General features: G+C 55.9%; 1 protein-coding gene and 1 long non-coding RNA gene across 2 annotated transcripts in view; one reads left to right on the forward strand and one right to left on the reverse strand.

The window, feature by feature from the left end:
* LOC121018550 (uncharacterized) overlaps positions 1-3088 on the forward strand; it is a 7839-nt gene extending 4751 nt beyond the window's left edge. The window contains exon 3 of the long non-coding RNA XR_005785222.1: positions 1027-3088. This is a non-coding gene — a long non-coding RNA (uncharacterized LOC121018550). The remainder of the gene's footprint in view (positions 1-1026) is intronic.
* Positions 3089-3109: 21 nt separating this feature from the next.
* On the reverse strand, positions 3110-17270 carry KCNN4 (potassium calcium-activated channel subfamily N member 4). Its single transcript, XM_040457285.1, has 9 exons — positions 14840-17270; positions 11685-11780; positions 10026-10453; positions 8104-8239; positions 5821-5931; positions 5527-5645; positions 5119-5188; positions 3838-4005; positions 3110-3426 (listed from the first exon to the last, which is right to left on the reverse strand). The coding sequence occupies exons 1-8, from the start codon at positions 14996-14998 to the stop codon at positions 3841-3843; spliced, it is 1284 nt and encodes a 427-aa protein (XP_040313219.1). The 5' UTR covers positions 14999-17270; the 3' UTR covers positions 3110-3426; positions 3838-3840.
* Between the last annotated feature and the right edge of the window lie 18 nt (positions 17271-17288).

Below are 17288 nucleotides of genomic sequence, written 5' to 3' on the forward strand. Positions count from 1 at the left end.
ATTCTGGTTTATAATAATTACTGATTTACAATAACCGGGAATCCAGTAAGTAAAATGTTTTTCTTGGAGTTCTGTGAGCTGCTATAGCAGATGACTGGAACTCAAGGGGGTGTTTGTTGGAACCTGTGCTCTGTAGCTGATTGGTCCAGAAGCACAGATGATAACCTGGACTTGCCACTGGCTTCTGAAGGTTGTGTGGGGGTGGGGGGTGCGGTCTTGTAGGACTGAGCTCTTAATCTCTGGAATCTGATGCTGTCTCCAGGAAGACAGTGTCAGAATTGAGTTGAAGTATAGGACATCCAGCTGGTGTCAGAGAATTGCTTGGTGGGGGTGTGGGGGGGACCCACAGACTGGAATTGGGTGTGGGGTCATTAGCAGCCAGGGTGGGGTGGGAGGAGGCTGAAGGGGGTTGTGGAGCCTGAAGAGCCCCCAAGGTGAGGCCTGTGGGTGTATTAATACAGTGGAACACTATTCTGCAATGAAAAAGAGTGAGAGGCATGGATGGATCTCATAGCCACCGTGCAGACTCTAAGAAATCGGTCCACACTAGCATGTAGAGCAGGGCTGCTTTCAAAGTTGGGCAAAAGAGGTCAGGACAGTGGTTACTGGGGATGGAGTTGGGTATTGGCTGGGAGGAATATGAGAACCTTTAGAGGGCTGGAAACTTCTAGCTTGATCTGAGTGGTGGCTGCTCCGGTGAATAAATTGGTAAAAATTCAATGAGACTGCATTTAAAATGTGTGTGTTTTAAAAAAATAAAATAAAATATGTGTGATTTACGTAAAATGGATCTCCATAAAAGAAGAAATGAGCCGAGCCAAAAAGCTAGACTTTGACAGAAGGGCAGGTGGGAGCCACAGAAGTTTGAGCCAGGGCTAGGTCCAGGGACGTGTGAATGTTGGGAGAGTCCTCGGGGTCCCGGGATGCAGGTGCATGGAAGGAGAGAGGCCAGAATCTGCCTCAGCCTCAGCTCCTGACTGGCTTTCTAACTGCCACCCCTCTCTGGGCCCTCTTTTCCCCAACCAGCCCTCTCACGGGAGTGGAGGTAAAACAGGAGCGAAGTCCAGAGCATGTGAGACTGAGCTCCCTGGGGACAGACATCTGATTCGTGCCTGCGGCCCTACTAGCCCCTGATAGAAGTGCTGATTTTGTGAGGGGGAGTGCAGAAGCTGCCGGAAGGGGGGTCTCAGGACCCATGCCCCACATTGGGAAATGGGTGAAAGCGGGGCAAATCCAAGATACTTGAGAACGGATCGCTCACGGGTCCTCTTAGTTTCTTAGTGAAAAGCCACTTCTAACCAGTTCCTGCCTTGTCACAGTGAAAACCACGTTAGCTGGAGGTGAGGAATTTGGGCCCCCCAGGCGTTCAGGGTTTTCATTCAGTGATATTCACTGAGGCCCTGCATGTGCCAGCCCTTGACATTGAAGACACAGTAGAGAACAGAAATGAAAATATGGTATTAATCATCCCTGAGCTTCTCAATGGGCCCGGTGGCTAAGTGCTGGGGCTCTGGAGCCAGGCTCCCTGGGTCAGAGCCCAGCTCCCCCTTCTCTACTGTGGCTTTGGGCAGGTTTCTTAAATCTCTCTCTGCCTCAGTTACTTTTTATGTAAAACGGGGCCACACAATACCCACTTTGCCTCCTTTTTAGAGATTTTGTGCGGTCGTTTGGCAGGGGATCTGGCTGTAACACTGCAAGGAGGGCTTCCTGCAGGGGGAGGGTGTTGGAGATGTCTTCATCCAGTTCCTGTCTCCTGTACTGCCAAGTGGGCTGGCGTCCAGAGGAAGGGCAATTCGTGGCAGTGGGTGGTGCAAGCCCCAGTTTAGCTGCCGGAGCCGAGGGATGAGGCTAACTGTGGCTTTGCAGGGAAATCCGAAGATAGCTCAGCAGAGAAGGATGACTCCCAGCCGGGCTTCCCCGCAGAGCGAAGGAAGCGAGGGTGAATCAGCCTCTCAAAGTGGAATGGAGCCGTTGAGGGAAGTGATGGGAAGTGAAACCTCCAAGAGGTCCAAGGCCACTCGGCCTCTGACTCACCTCAGGCAGGGCAGAGGGAGGGCTCAGCCACAGGGCAGGGCAAACTGGGTGTGAATCTGGGCCCTGCGGCCAGACCTCCAGCCTCTAGACGTGGCCCTTCCTGCAACCTCAGTTTCTGTATCTCTACAACGGGGTGGGAAGGGTTTGGTCGAGGTGATTTACAGGAGGGAAGCACACAGTAGGGCCTCCAGAACTGCTAGCCCCTCCCCCTTTCCTGTCTGAGTCCTAAGCAGATAATGAAATGAGTATGTTGGGATAGTTTGGGGTTCTTGTTAGTCTCCTGACCGGTGAGTCGTCATCTGGGTCCTGGCGAGATGAGTAGGGGAGGGAGGGCGGCAGGAAAAAGAAAAAGAGCAGCCATGCACCACACCTGGAATCAATAGCGGAAATAAAAATGGTGAACTGTCTCTCGTGTATCCGGTTCTTACTGAATGCCTGCCCGTCTGTGCCGGTCCCTGTTTTCATCTTCACAGCGGTTCCATGGGAAGGTGGACCCATTCTAGAAGTGAGGTAAAATGTTCAGAGAGGTGAAGCCACTTGCCCAAAGTCACACAGGTAGTGGATGGCAGAGCTAGGCTTTGGACCCTGAACCAAATCCTGGAATTGAAGCCTTTGCCCTTAGCCTCAGATCTGTGGGGGTCGGGGTTATTGAGGACCCACAGACCTGGGAGGGCACTTAGAGGAGGGGTCTGTTTTATAGACAGGGAAACTAAGGTTCAGGCCAGACAGGGGCCTTCCACTGGATGATCTGCCTGTTGGGAGTGTACATATGTTCAGAAAGAAACAGCGACTTCGTCTGGCTTTGTTTAACATTTATTACAAAGTTAAGAGCAGAGACTGGTGAGTTGTGCCCCCGACCCGCCTTCTCCCCACCAGATACTCTGCAGCTCTGGAAAACTGTGTTCTCCTTGCTCTCCCGCCAGAGGGCGCTGCTTCCTCTCAGCCTCAGGCCTGGTTCCTTCAGCTCCCTTATCCAGCGGTAACTGAGGCATCCCAGGATCCTGGACTCTGGGCCCCCCCCCCACCCCTGGTCCCCTCCTCCTCTGGGACCCAGAAGTCTCACCCCCCCCAGGCACCTCCCCTTCTAACTGAAAGCTGGAGGTCATCCGTAGCAGCATAGTGAGGATGTTTTGTCGAGGGTATGTAGGGTAGTAGTGACCATTTTCCCGTTGGGGGCAGGGAGTGGGCGTGTGTGTGTGCGTGGCCACGGCCCTTCTCCTTGAGCCAGTGTCTCCTTCAGCAGCCATCCGTGAGTGAGCCCATCCAAAGGTGGGGCCCCCTTCGGTCCTTGCACTCGAGGTGCTTTATTCGTAGGGCTGGGTCAGGAGTAGCAGGGACAATGTCCTCGACCTCAATCCTGGGGAAAGTAGCTTGGTTCTTCCTCCATGGGTCCTGGGGAGACAAATAGAGACATGGCTAGACAGGCAGGCCAGAAGCCAGAGGGAGAGCAACAGCAGGGACACTGAGGTGGAGACAGACACCAGTGGACAGAGGAGGAAGGAAGAGGGTGGGTGTACCTGCCACCAAGAGACTGGGCATTTGCACAGAGACTGAGAGCATGCCCAGAGACAGGCAGGCAGACCAAGCAAAGAAAGAGGGAGAAGATATTGAGGGTCAGCAAAGAGAAGGACTATCTCCTTCCTTTCCTGCTAGTCCAGCCCCAAACTTGAGTCCTGTCTTCCAAACAGCAGAAGAGAAAGGGTAGCCTTGTCCCCAAGACCATCCCCTGCCCCTTAGCCCCATGGGGCGCTATCCACAGGCACCATTTCTCCAGGATGTTCTGCCTGAGTCCAGCCCTCTCACCAGCTACGTGGCCTCCTGGCTTGGTTCTGGAAGCTGCTGCGGCCCCAGGGCATTGCTAAGCAGCTCGGTCAGGGTGTCCAGCTTCCGGGCCAGTGCATCCATCCGCTTCTCCAGGGCCTGATGGGAGCTGCTCAGACCCAGCTGCAGGTCACACAGGATCATGTGCATCTGGGCAGAGCAGGTCAGAGGTATCAGTGGGTGAGGTAGACTTCCCCTTATCCCAGCTACTTGGCTCAGTGCTTTCCCTACATGGTTTAAAACTCCTTAAAAGCGCGAGGAGTGCGAATTCTGTTCCCATTTTTACAGCTATGTAAACAGGCCTAGAGCAGTTAAAATGACATGCCCAAGGCAGCACCTAGAATAAGGCTTAGTACGTAGAAGGTAGGTGCTCACTAAACATGTGTGGAATTGATGAATGGCTTCAGAATGCACGTAGCCCTTTCATTACCTTCTCAGATGAGGATTCACAGCTTCATCCTTGAGGGTGTGTGAGCTTTCTATGAGAATTCTTGAATTCTATGTTTTTTGGCCGGATAGTCTTCAGAAATTATGACCTGCCAATTCTGGCAGACCTAGGCCACCACCTCCTCACTGAGACCTGCCATGCAGTTTAGGGGCCTGCATCTGTGACTGTGTTTACCATGGCATTGGCACCAAGGGTCACTGTTTGAATTGTCTCGGGCTAATGAGAAAAAGCAAAGGCCACCGGATAAGCAAAAGGCGCTGTGAGCCAAGCCAAGGGATGTGACATCACTACCTCAATCACTGGCCGAATCAAGTGGCCCCAGCAGAAGAATGGCAAGTGGAGTCTGCCTTGGCCAGGCCAGCGTGCCCAGGGCAGAAGCACCCGTGGCCCTGGGCCCCTCTTTACAATCACAGCAGAGACTGACTTCCTTGGAATGATGGCATCGGTCTGTGTCCCTGTTAATTTGCATTTTATTGGTTTTGCCATTTATGTTTGAATTTGGCTCGTATGTTTGCTTTGGTTTTATGTTGTCTAAGAGAGTTAGAAGGAATGTTATCTGCCCACATGTAACACGACAATAAAAATGATTTAAAACTAAATGCTGGAGTTCTTACACGATTTAAGTTTAAAAGGGATCTGTCCCCTACATGAGTTTAAGAAACTACCGAATCATTCATTCAACCACAAACCTTGGTCAAGTGCGTGTGTGTGCCAGACCCCTGCCAGTGTTCTGTATGCCGGGACCAGATTTCCCTACCAGTGCCGTGGCCCCGAACTCCCTTTTCTTCCAGACCCCTCCCACCGGGCCCCGGTACCTTGGAGATGTCCACCATGGAGTTCACTTGCTCCCGGAGCTTTCTGTGTTTCAGCCGCACCTGGCGGAACCTGTGGGAAGAGGTGCGAGGTTAGAAGTGACCCTTGCTCAGGGATGGATAAGGGGAGAAGAGACTCACAGAGACACGGAGCAGTGGGGAAGGGTTTCCAGAGAGCTGCACCCATGAGCCCATCTTCCAGGTAGAGACCCAGGTATCCTGACCCACATGTGGAGTGGCACGGACCCACAGACACTGAGACGTGCAAGATGAATCATCAGAGTCACTGTGAGGTCTAGGTGGACATCTGTTCGGTGAGACCGCACATGGGTGTCCTGACCCAGGCACGCACTCACGCTCGCTCACACACACTATGCAGAATGGAGGAGATGTGCACAGAGAGGCCCTCACCTGTTGATGGCAGCCAGCAGCCTGCGCTGGTGCCTTCGGGCAGCTCCACGCTCCTTCCTCCGTGTGTGTTTATAGAACATCCAGGCCTCTTGCAGCACTCGGGCAGCTGATTCCTTCATCTGAGGGTGGGCACGGTGTCAGCGGAGACACCCCTAGGGCTCTGGGAAAGGGGCTGGGGCCTGGACTCCCTGGTCTGAGGGAAGGGAGGGTTGGAGGCTGGGGCAGGAGGGGATGGGTGGGGACTCCTGGGTCTGAGGGAGGCGTGTGCTGTGGGTGCCATGTGCCCATCCTCACCTCTTTGGCATATTGGATGTCCATCATGAAGTTGTGCACGTGCTTCTCTGCTTTATTAAACTCCAGCTTCCGGGCCACCACGGCCACCAGCAGGGCTGTGCAGCAGACCCCCTGTGGGCACAGCAGACGCGATGACCGGAGGCCTCTGGGGCTCCTGTGCCACCAAACTCTCTCCTTGAACCCTCACAACAGCCACAGAAGGCAGGCAAGACCACCCCTAGTTGACAGACGAGCAGGCCCAGGGAGAACCACAGTCCCACAGCTGTGAGGGGTAGAGCTAGGATCACAAGTCACATGTCTGAGTCCCACTCATGTGTAGCATTCATACCACCAGAACATCCTCTTTCGTTAAGGGCGTGATTGGAGAAGGAGAGATTCTGGGCGAGGGGCAGTCCCCACCATTGCCTCCCCATTGCTCTCACCCAGTTGGCAATCAGATCACTGAGGTTATCCCTCAACCTCCTCCCACCCCTGTGGCTCCTGGCCACGTCCCTTCCCTCCTGGACCATCTCCAGCCTCCCCTCTCCTGACCTTGACCTCAGGGAGATCTAACAATTATGACCCTGCCCCCTTACCCTAATCTAGGCTCCCCCTGCCCCAAACTTCTTAGCCTGGCTTTCAGAGCCTTCCAAGTTCTAGGCTTTGCCTCCAGACAACTCAGCCTGGCCTCATTGTGCCTCAGCTGCCTGAGCGCTTTGGTCCGTAAGCTTCTCCCTTCTCCCTTCTCCCAAGGCCTCTGACCCATCAGCTGCTCAGTGGCACCTGCTGTGCTTCCTTACAATAAATTTTCTTCTGGAGCCTTCCTCTTCCCCAAGCTGTATCTCAGCTCACAAAACCTCTGAACGATTTACTTGTTGCAAACATCGGTTCCCCGACTGCTTGTGTTCAAAGCCCAGCTCTGAGCATGTTCCTTGATCTCTCAGTGTCTCACTTTCTTCCTGTGAAATAGGCACGCCCTCACAGTATGACCCTGTGGATTCCTTAAGTTAACACCTGGCAAGTGTTCAGAGCAGAGACTGGCACAGAGTATGTGCTCAGTAAAGTTGGCTATGATTATTCCATTATGCTGGGGAACCTCTCAGCCAGGAGTTGGGCTGTGAGCTCTAGTGCAAATTGCCTGATCTTTCTAGGGCTCTCCTTGACCAAGGTTTCTCCTTGTGTCAAATGAGGGAGGAGGTCCCAGGCAGCCCTGAGGGTTCCTGACCTTTTGGGAGTGTTTCCTTGGTTGAACCTCTACCCCTCTTTGCTGGTCCCAAAGACTCACCCCTGGGGAGGGGATCACACTTAACTATCACCCCATCCATCACCAGTGGGCCCAGGGCTTGGAGATGCAGCATGTCCTTTCTGGGACAACATCAGGGCTGGGGGCTGGCAGCCCGAGTCCCTGAGTGTGGGAGGAGCCATATCTCATGAGGAGGTGAAGGCCAAGGCCTTGAGTGTTGGGTCCTGGATGGGGCTAGGGACCAGGTGGGGGGAACTAGATGCCTGGGTCTATGAAAGAAAGCTGGTAGATGTCAGGATTCAGGAGGAGGCTAGCTCTGGGGACCCTTTGCCTCATCCTTGAGAACAGAGGAGCTAGGGTGGGGACAGCTGGATGCTTAGGACTAGTTAACAAATAACAGCCCTCTCACCCCCACCCCCTAACCCATATACTGAACGTTTCCTACGTGCTCGGTGCTGTCTGACACCCTTTATGTGGTTTAATTAATTTAATCTCAGGAACCCCATGAGGAAAATGCTAATATCAGCATGTTCATTTTATAGATGAAGAAACCAGGAGATTATAGGCTTGATCCCTGCTTTGAAGTGGCAGAAACAGGATTTGAATCCAGGCAGCCTGACCCTACAGGCATGCTTTTGATGAATCTATAGCCTTAATGGAGGCTGGAGACTGGGTTCCTGAATCCTGGAGGAGCCTAGCACTGGGAAATCAGGTGTCTGTGTCCTAGACAGTTAGTTGAGAGGGTAGGGGTGTGAGGGGCAGGGTGTCTGAGCCTTCATGAGGCTCAGGGCTGGATTCCTGGATTCCGGAAGGAAATAGGGCTGGGAAGTCAGGGGCCTGTTTTCTTGAGGACGGTGAAGCGTAGGGTCCTAGGTTCCAAAGAGAGCAAGGACTTATGGGATGGATTCCTGGGTTTTGTAAGGAAATGGGGCAGTGGGTGTCCAGACACCCAAGTTTCTTGGGAGTGTCCTTGAATGCCTTTGTTGGCTCCATGATTTCCTGGGGCCCAGAGGATGAGCAATTTGGGACAGGGGTAGCATCCCTGAGGAGGCTGTACTCACCATGACTCCAGTGCAGAGGCAGACAATCTTGCCCCACATGGTGCCTGGCACCACGTCCCCATAGCCAATGGTCAGGAATGTGATGGGGATCAGCCACAGTGTGTCCGAAAGGTGTCCGGTGGCATTAACAGCCTGCCTGTGGGGAAAGAGGAGTTAGTTCTGAAACCTCACCCCAGGGGTTTCCATGATGTCTGATACTCTCCTTCCTAACACACCTACAGTCCCCAGAGACAGAGAAAAAGTCAGTAAGTTCTGGGCTTTGGAGAGCCTGCCCGGCTTCCTCTCTGCTGTGTGAGCTGGGCAAGAGAGGCTCAGCCACTCTGGGCTATGGAATTTGAACCTGGATCCAACCAATTCCAAAGCCTGTTTGGTTTTAGCTAGGTTACCAGGACTGCTGCTTTCAGAGTGTATTGTTGGAGGGTTGAGAGGGGGCAGAAACCCAGCCCAAAGTCCACTTGTCCACCCTGACAGTGATCCCATCTACCCGGAGGAAGGGGAGCCTTTTTCTTAATTAAAAAAAAAAAAAAATTACATATCTATATCTATCTATCTATTTATGGTAATCTACACCAATGTGGGGCTCAAACTCACAACCCCAAGATCAAGAGTCTCATGCTCCACCTATAGAGCCAGCCAGGCACCCCAGGGGCCCCTTTTTCTAATGTCTACAAAGATGTTGTATGGCCTATGGGTGCCCCATCTAGACTAAAAAGGCAGGACCCTGTCCTCCCTTCCCCTCACTTCACGGAAGGAGACATTTAGTTCCAGCCATGGAAGGGATTGAAGATCCTGATTTGTCTAACTCAAGCCCACAGACCGCTTGCATCGGGGTCAGCAGGGAAAGCTTCATTCATGATGCCCCTAGACCCACCACAGCCACTACTCTCTGGAGGCAGGGACTGAATTTACACTGTTAATTCCCACTCCCTTCATCCAGAAGGACATTCAGGTTTGAGGACTTCTGTCTTGGGATTTAGAAATTTGACCCCCTCCCACCCTCCCATTTTTCAAATGAGAAGCATGGTGGGAAGAAAACAGATGCTGCAAGATGAAGGAGTTGAAAATCATGAGAGATTAGAATTGCTGGGGAGACTTGAACGATGCTGGGATTTGACACCCATTTTACAGATGAAGGAACAGAGGGTCAGAGAGGAAGGATCTAAAGCCAGTGCTTGTCATTCCCTGCCTCTTTTCAAGAATCCTTTGCCAGAGGTACTGAACCAGAGGTTCCCAAACTTGAGCAGGGATCAGAATCACCTGTTAAAACAGATTGCTTGGCCCCACCCACCAGAGTTTTAATTTGGTAGGTCTGGGTAGGGCTTGAGAATTTGGATTTGCAGCAAGTTCCCAGGTGATGCTGCTGGTCCGGGAACCACACTTTAAGAAACACCGACTAAGATTACCTTCGCTTTCTTTATCTGTAAGAGAGAGAAACTGAGGCCCTGAAAGGCTACAGGCCCAGCATCCAGTCTGTCCAGCAGGCAGCCTGGAATCCTGTATCCATTCCCGGCAGGGAATTTCCTTCCAGAGCAGCCCCAAATCACCCCCTGTCCCAGGATGTGTCACAGGGAGTGCCCACAGAGCATCTCTGTGATAATTCGGAAAAGGTGTCACTGACCTCCAACCGGGCAGTCGCAACCCTTGGCCAGGCGCCAGAGACTGAATAGATGCCTGGAAACCTGAGACAGGGCAGGTGTGGGAGTGGGAAGGGAAGGGCTTGCTAGGGCCTGTGTGTGTCTGGGGAGACTGGAGGTGGTCAGTTGGTTCCTCTCACCCCAGTGGATGAGTGTGGACAAACAGCCTTCTCCTCCGCTTTGCCCCCCAAGGGGCCCAAGCTGTACCGCCATCCAGGGAAGCTGGGTCTGTAAGCGGCTCCCTCGGATGCTCCAGGTACCCCGACCCTCCACCCCCAGTACCCTCACCTCTCGGCCACCGACAGCACCCAGGCGGTGGTGAGCCAGAGGCCAAGCGTGAGGCAGAGCAGCAGGCGACCGGGGTGCGTGTTCATGTACAGCTTGGCCACGAACCAGTGGCGGAAGCGGACCTGGTTGAGGGCGCCGATGCTGCGGTAGGACGCGTTGAGCAAGACGCCGCTGCGCAGGAGGACGGCGCGGGGCACCAGGTAGAGGCGCAGCAGCATGGCCAGCGACAGCAGCGCCTCCCCCTCATCCAGGAAGCCCGGCCAGGACTGCGTCGCCGCGGACCGGGACCCTAAACCCTGAGCGCACCGCGGCCCCCGCACCGGCGCTGGGTGCAGAGCGCACACGGCCAGCTCCAGCACGATCTGCGCCGCCTGCCGCCCGGTCAGCGCCACGCGCCAGTCCCGGAGCCCGTTGTCGGTCATGAACAACTGCGGGGAGGGGACAGAGTGGGGAGGCAGGGGGTCACACGAAGGTCAAGAGGCCGCCTGCCTGTCTGCGTCTGCCTGCGTCCGAAGATAAGGGGGACGCGCCCACCGGGGCCGGGGCCCTGGGTGCGGGGGAGGGGGGGAGGGAGGCAGCACAGGTCGGGCAGGTGGGACTGGGGAGGGTGGGGAAGGAGTGGGACAGGATCTGAGGAGGGCGTCTCTGCACCTTTTCCCACCCCCACCCCCAGTTTCAGCCCACTTCCAGAACTTTCTGTGTGCCCCACATTGTTCTATGTATGGAAGATACAGGTGAGGAAAACAGAAACCCCTGCCTCCCTGGAGCTTACAGTTCACATCCACCGAGCCCTCTCCACCTCCTGCTTCTGGGGACACGGGTAGTAACTAACAGTAAACCGCACACCATTAGCAATGGTTATAGGTGACATTTTACAGGGCACTTTGGACGTGCCAGGCACTCCTCTCTCTCCTCTCCATGTTATGACTCAGGGAATGCTGACAACACAGTGAGATTGAAAGCATTATGAGGCCCATTGTACAGATGCAGAAACTGAGGCCCAGCACACTGAGCTATAAATCGAGGCCATTTCACCTTTTGAATGACTGCTGTTAATGATAATACGTACTTTTTACTGAGTGGGCATCACAGGGGGAATTATTACATATGGCCAATAACCCCCATTTTATAGGGTAAAGGGGGAAGGAATAGAGGCAACAGGATCCTGGGATGTGGGGGGTGGGATGAGGGGAGAGGGGTGGAGAGTTGAGTGTCTGGATGAGATATGAGATGGGAGGGGGCGAAGGGTGGAAAGATACCCCACCCACCCCCCACCAGGTCTAGAGGGTAATTGTCAGAGAGGTGGGGAGCTCAGGAGTAGGGAGGGACCTTCAGGCACAAAGCCTGGAATGGTGGGGCCTCAAGGATGGAGGAGATCTGGGGGGGGGGGGGCTGGGCCTGGAGTGGGTGTGCCTGGGGGTGAGAGTGCTCAGCACCCCAGGGCTGCAAATGGAGCACGGGACTGGGTTGCTCCAGGAGGCTCTGTCTGTCTGTCTGTGGTTATTCTCATCTCGGTGGGTGAGGCTGTGGACAAATCTTAGGGTGGAGAAACCTCATTACTCAGACCAGGAGGAGGAGTGTGGAAAGTGTGAGCCGACAGGGTGTGGTGGGGGCTGGGGGGGAGCAAGGAAGGGGCCCCCGGGGTGGGGCCCGCCCTACCTGGACCTCTTTGGCGTGAAATACCACGATAAGACAAAGAAGCAAGAAGGTGGAAATGCTGATCATGCATTTAACCAGGAACAGGTAGAGCGCCCACTGTTGGGAGGGATAGAAAATGGGGTAAGATTCCAGGCCCCCTCTACCTTCCTCCCCAATGCCATCCCTTCTCAGTTCCCAATTTCCTGGCCTCCTCCGCCCATCCCCCTGCCTGTCTCCCCCCTTCCGTCCCCGCCTCCCCCCACCAAAACCTGGTTCTACCTGATATCTCAGTTTGGGGGAACTCTCAAAACCATCATAGGGTCCCCAGGGAGAGTGTCCTTTTCCTTCCCAGCCCGACAGCCTCCTCTTCAGCCACTCTCCTAGGACCCACACCTGAGGGGGGACCTTGCAATCCCTTTTAAATTCCCCCAACCCCTTCCCCATCAAAACACTGTTCCTCAAGTGTGGGGTGGGGGGGGGGGTCTAGAAACACACACCTGGCCTTTAGGAAGTTCCCCCCTCTTCCCTTCTCACACAGCTGGTCCTGCCCTAGAAAGCAACCTGCCCTAGAAGGTTCTACCGTCTTCTCGGTTCCCCCAAGGAGCCTAGAGATTCTCTCTCAATACCCAAGGGGTAAATGGCACCCCCCTCCATCCAGGGCACTGGGTCCCTGAGACCCCAGCCCCAGCTCTGAGGAAGGCCACTGAGTCCTGTCCCCTGAGTCTCCTTCCCATTGCTCTCTCTCCTGGCTCTAAGCCCAGGGCAGATCTGGCCGGAAGCACATGGCCTCCAGAAACCACGGAGAGATTTTTTTCCCCCCTCTCTTTGTGTGGCAATACCTTGGAGAGATCTAGAATTCTTGAAGGAGGGATTTAGGCGGGACTGGGGTTGCTGGATACCATAGCAGGAGTGGGGAGGGGTCCCCACCTGAGGAGTGTTGTTAGTGGGGAGGGGACCACCCGGGCTCCCACGCTGAGCTTAGCACCTACTTCCCCTCTCAGAAGGCTGCTGGCTCCCCTGGGGCCAGAGCCCCACCTTCTGTGCAGGGGAAGAGGGCCAGTTTCCCGCCCCAGGGGGCCTGCCCCCCCCCCACCCCTCCCAGAACAATGGTGCTGTTGTTCCTAGCCCTCCCCTACCCCTTCATCCTGCTAAGTCTCCCTAATTCCCTTGTCTCTTCAGTGTGTCTCAGACTCCACTAGACACACCCCCTGCCCACACAGCACCCCACTTCTCTGGTGGCCCTCTCTACTTTGCCGGTTTCTCTTCCCCCAAATCCCTGACTCAGTCTCTGGGGATGCTTCTGCTTCTATCTCTATTTGTGTTTGAGGGCCTCTGTTTCTGCCAGGCTTTCCATCTCCCTGTGTGTAGCTCACTTGGGGAGCTCTCGCTGTCTCTCTGTGTGACTGTACTTCTGTCTCTCACTGCATCTCTGTCTCTGTCTCCTACCGCCTTTGTCTCTCTGTGTATCTCAGTCTCTCTGTGTCTCTGTCGCTCAGTGGCAGCCTCCCTGTGTCTCTCTCCGCCCCTCCCCCTGCTCATATCTCTATCTTGTTCCCTGCACCTGTTCTCCTCCAGCCCCTCCCCCCCCCCAGCAGGTGTCCGGGGCCCTGAAAAATGAGCCCATAAGATTGAGATGGAGGTGGGGAGCAGGGATGGATGTTGTCAAGGCACAAGTGGAAAGGGAGCTGAGGAGGACCCTTAGGGCCACGTATCTGAACCCTCACCCCCAGTTTACAGATGGGGAGACTGAGGCTCAGAAAGCCACAGCACCTTCTCCAGAGTCCAACTGCCACAGGCAGCAGCCTGGCAGGCAGCAGAGGGAAGGAAGAAATGAGAGGTGAGAAGGTGGAGGGAGGGAGTGGGGTAGGAAAGACCCCCCTGTCCTTTCCCATCTGTGGAGCTCACGTCCTCACCTCCCCTGCTGGGCGGGGTGCTGAAGCGTGGGAGCGGCGGGTAGGCTCTGGCCATGCTTCCTGTTGGCATGGGCTTCGGTGGCCCCACCCCCTCTGTCCCCGCTGCCCTGGCCTCCGCTGCCCGGCCAGAGGAAGCCAGCCTGCTCTGACCCTGCATGTGGCTCCTGATCCCTTCGGAACTGCCCTCCTCCCCTGCCCCCAAATCCAAGCCTGAGCCTCCCTCCTCCAGGAATCCCCCAACCCGGTCCTCAAGTCAGTCCCCCCCAGCCAGCCCAGTTCCACATCCCTTACCCCAGACAGTTCTCCAGCCCCTCCTTTCCGGTTAAGCAATTCTGTTCTGTCCTCAATCCACGGATCCTGACCCCTGTCCTCCATCTGCCCCATCACTGCCCAGACCGGGGCTGGAATGCGCCCAGAGCCTGCTCAGACCTGTCCTGGCCCCACCTGTCCTTTTCCTTCCTACTCACACTATCCTCAGTCGGGCCCCCTTCCCACAAAGGCGCTCTAAGCCTCGTTCTTCAGACCCAGAAGCTTGGGCTCCCAGCCTCCTCCCCTGGGACCTACGAGTCCAGGCTTCTGCACACCTACCTCTCCACTATGTCTCAGACTAAATAGCAGGTAGACTGTGGGGAGGTTGGGAATGACGGACATGCAGAGGGGCAGGGGTGGTTTTCTATTTCCCACCCCCACCCCAGCCAGTTTCTTGGGCTCTCAGCCCTTTGCAGCCAAGGCACTAGGTAAAGGTTAGACTTTAGATAAGGACCAAGGAGCCGCCGCCTTACTGGAAGAAGTTTGTTTTTCTCCCCACCCTCCCTTCACTGACCCTGGGGCTATCTCTCCTCTAATGGGCTCTTGGGAGACTGGAGGATCTGATCAGCAGCCCCCTGGCCTCCAGGGGTCCTGGACCTCCAGCTGTCCAATTGCAAACCTTCAAATACTGAGACACTGTGACCCCTCTTCCTTCCTTTTGCAGAGAGAGCCCTGAGCATTTACCTCCCCTGGGCCCTAGGAGTCCGGCCCCCCAGCCCCCTCCTCCCTCACACCCAGGAGTCTGGGACTTCCGCCTCCTCCTCAGACCCAGAAGCACAGACCCCCTCACCCCTCCTCCCTCAGACTTCGGACTCCAGACCCTCAGCGGCTCCTCTCTCAGACCCAGGGGTCCAGGTCTCCTAGCCCCTCCTCCTTCAGGCCCCAGCCTCTCCCTGCAGCCCCTCCTCCCTCAGCCCCCAGCCTCCCAGGACCCAGGATAAGAGTTCCACTCACCGGGCACCCTCCAAACCATAGCATCTCCGCGTGCAGCACCATGAGTCCGATGCCAGTTCCCGCCAGTGCCAGTGCCCAGCCAGCCAGCCACTTCTCCTGCTCCAGCAGCCGCTTTCGCCGCTGTAGGGCCCCCAGGCCTGGCACCAGCTCCCCGCCCATGGCCCCTGCGGTCTTGGGGCTCAGCCAGCTTCCTGCCCAGGGTCCCCCACCTCGCAGCACACAAAGGGCAGCCACTGTGGCTTGCAGGTCCTCAGCCTGCTCTGCTCCTCGCTCTGGGGCTCTTGCTTTGAGGCACGGAGGGAGTCTGTGCCCTCTGGGGGTGGTGACGGTTGGGCAGGGCGGGGAGGGGCTGGCGTGGCCCTTGGGCAGAGGGGAGGCTCCCCAACCTCCCTTCTTGGTCTAAGGAGGGACTGGGGTGTGTCTCGGGGCAGAGCAAGGAAGAGGCGTGCATCCACGTGGATAAAGACACATGCTTCTGGGACACAATAGGTTTTGTCACACACAACAGTCTGCGCCCTGTAATGCACACCTTCACTCAGCCACACCCAGACACCACAAGACGCGGGGTGATGAACCTTCACACACGGCATGGCCGGAGACGGAACCTAACACACATGGGCACACAACACAACCTACACTGAGTGACTCACAACTCCCGATGAGCTCTGAAACCCACAGCCACACCCAGACACCACACATGCGGTGTGACCCACGCCGGCACTCAGCGAGGCAGGCACTGCCCTGGGTCGCACGTGACCACCCAAATATTGTCCGCACACAGGCACAAACATGACAATCAAAACGGACACAACATTCTCCGACACAAATAGCCACACCCAGACCCCCGCACACGGTGCACGGCCACAGCTACATTAGCATAACACATACCAGTTTTCCCACAGACACACAATATGTATTGACTCAGTGACAGCCAGATGCCACACTCAACACATCTATGTAAACAATGCGCTAGTAAGTGTCCCAAACATTCTACACCCGTGGAATGACACCCGACGTGTGCAGACACACCACGTTTAGGGACACACCTGTGGCCGTCCCCCAGCGCCAGCACAGAGAGAAATGCACACTGATCCACATCAGAGCACCTGGCGACCCGGGCGCACAGGCTCAGAATGACTTGCAGCACAGACAGACTGTGCCACACAGTATATACCCCGGGGCACAATGCCATCCAGATGCGTAGTTAGAACAACATAAATGGACCCACAGAGAGACCTATAGAAAAAGCCCCAAACAGCACATGCCCAGAGTAAGACATCCTGCTCTATTTTGGCGCATCACGGAGGACAGAACCCAGAGCGGTGCCCCACGGGGGAGGGAGCCCCACGCAGCTGGGGCACAGTCTACCCGGACCACGACGCCTAAATGCAACACACACAGAGTCGGGCACGCAGTATCTCCTCTGACTGACAAGCCACATCCGAACTACACCCCCACACGGCCCGGTGCATGATGCACTCCGACACGCATGGCCACACCAACACACAAACGCAACATACACAGAGTCCTACACGGACACAGAATGACACAAAGCACACCGACACGGTATTTCCCGGCACCATCTTTCACAAAACACCGTGCGTCGCAATAAAACAGCAGATGTGATCCACTGGCCCGGCCGACACCCGGGCCCGCAACGACAGCACGCACAACACCGGGGCGACGCCCTCCAGTGCAACAGAATACACAGCCACACAAACAGCACGCTCTGCGTGCGAGCACCCAGGCTGTGTTCATGGTGGGGAAAGGAGAGGCCCCTGCGATGGACACGCCTAGACATGACACACAGGGTCGCATCTCTGAATGACAGCTCACCACGACACACGCAAGCCCCATGATGAGATGCAACGCACAGCGACGTTACAGAACGGCCCATGCGTGCAGAGTGACGCACGGTGACTCCTAGCGTGACCCACAATGCAGAACGCCACCACACGCAGCAGCACAGAGATAACACACAGACCTGGACGTGTGCATCTGGACACAGACGGGACCGTCCTCCGGCCACATGCGAGGAGACACTGGCACGCTACCATGAGACACACACCTTGCACACGCTGACCTCCGGGACACAGCCCGCACCTGCAGGGATCTCGCAGACGGAACCCCTCTCCCTCCCATGTCATATGTCACGAAGAGACACGGCCCCACCAGCCACAGGGAATCGAGACACTCATGCACAAACACGTCCGGCGACACACCCAGCAACGCCAAATGGCACACACGGACACAGCGGGTGGCAACAGCACAGCTCGTGCAGGTGACATGCCTGCTCCAGGGCACACTTGTGATTGCCCCCTCGGGGTGCAACACGGCAGGAGAGTGATGGGCACACCCGGGCACACCCACACACCACGCGCATGCCCGCGCGGGGAGAAAACACTGCCCCTGGGCACTCCTGAGGCTGCAGCCTGGGCGCCCCCCCCCC

Source organism: Herpailurus yagouaroundi, unplaced genomic scaffold (genome assembly GCF_014898765.1).
Source record: "Herpailurus yagouaroundi ecotype Mexico unplaced genomic scaffold, PumYag 220, whole genome shotgun sequence".
Classification (NCBI taxonomy): domain Eukaryota; kingdom Metazoa; phylum Chordata; class Mammalia; order Carnivora; family Felidae; genus Herpailurus; species Herpailurus yagouaroundi.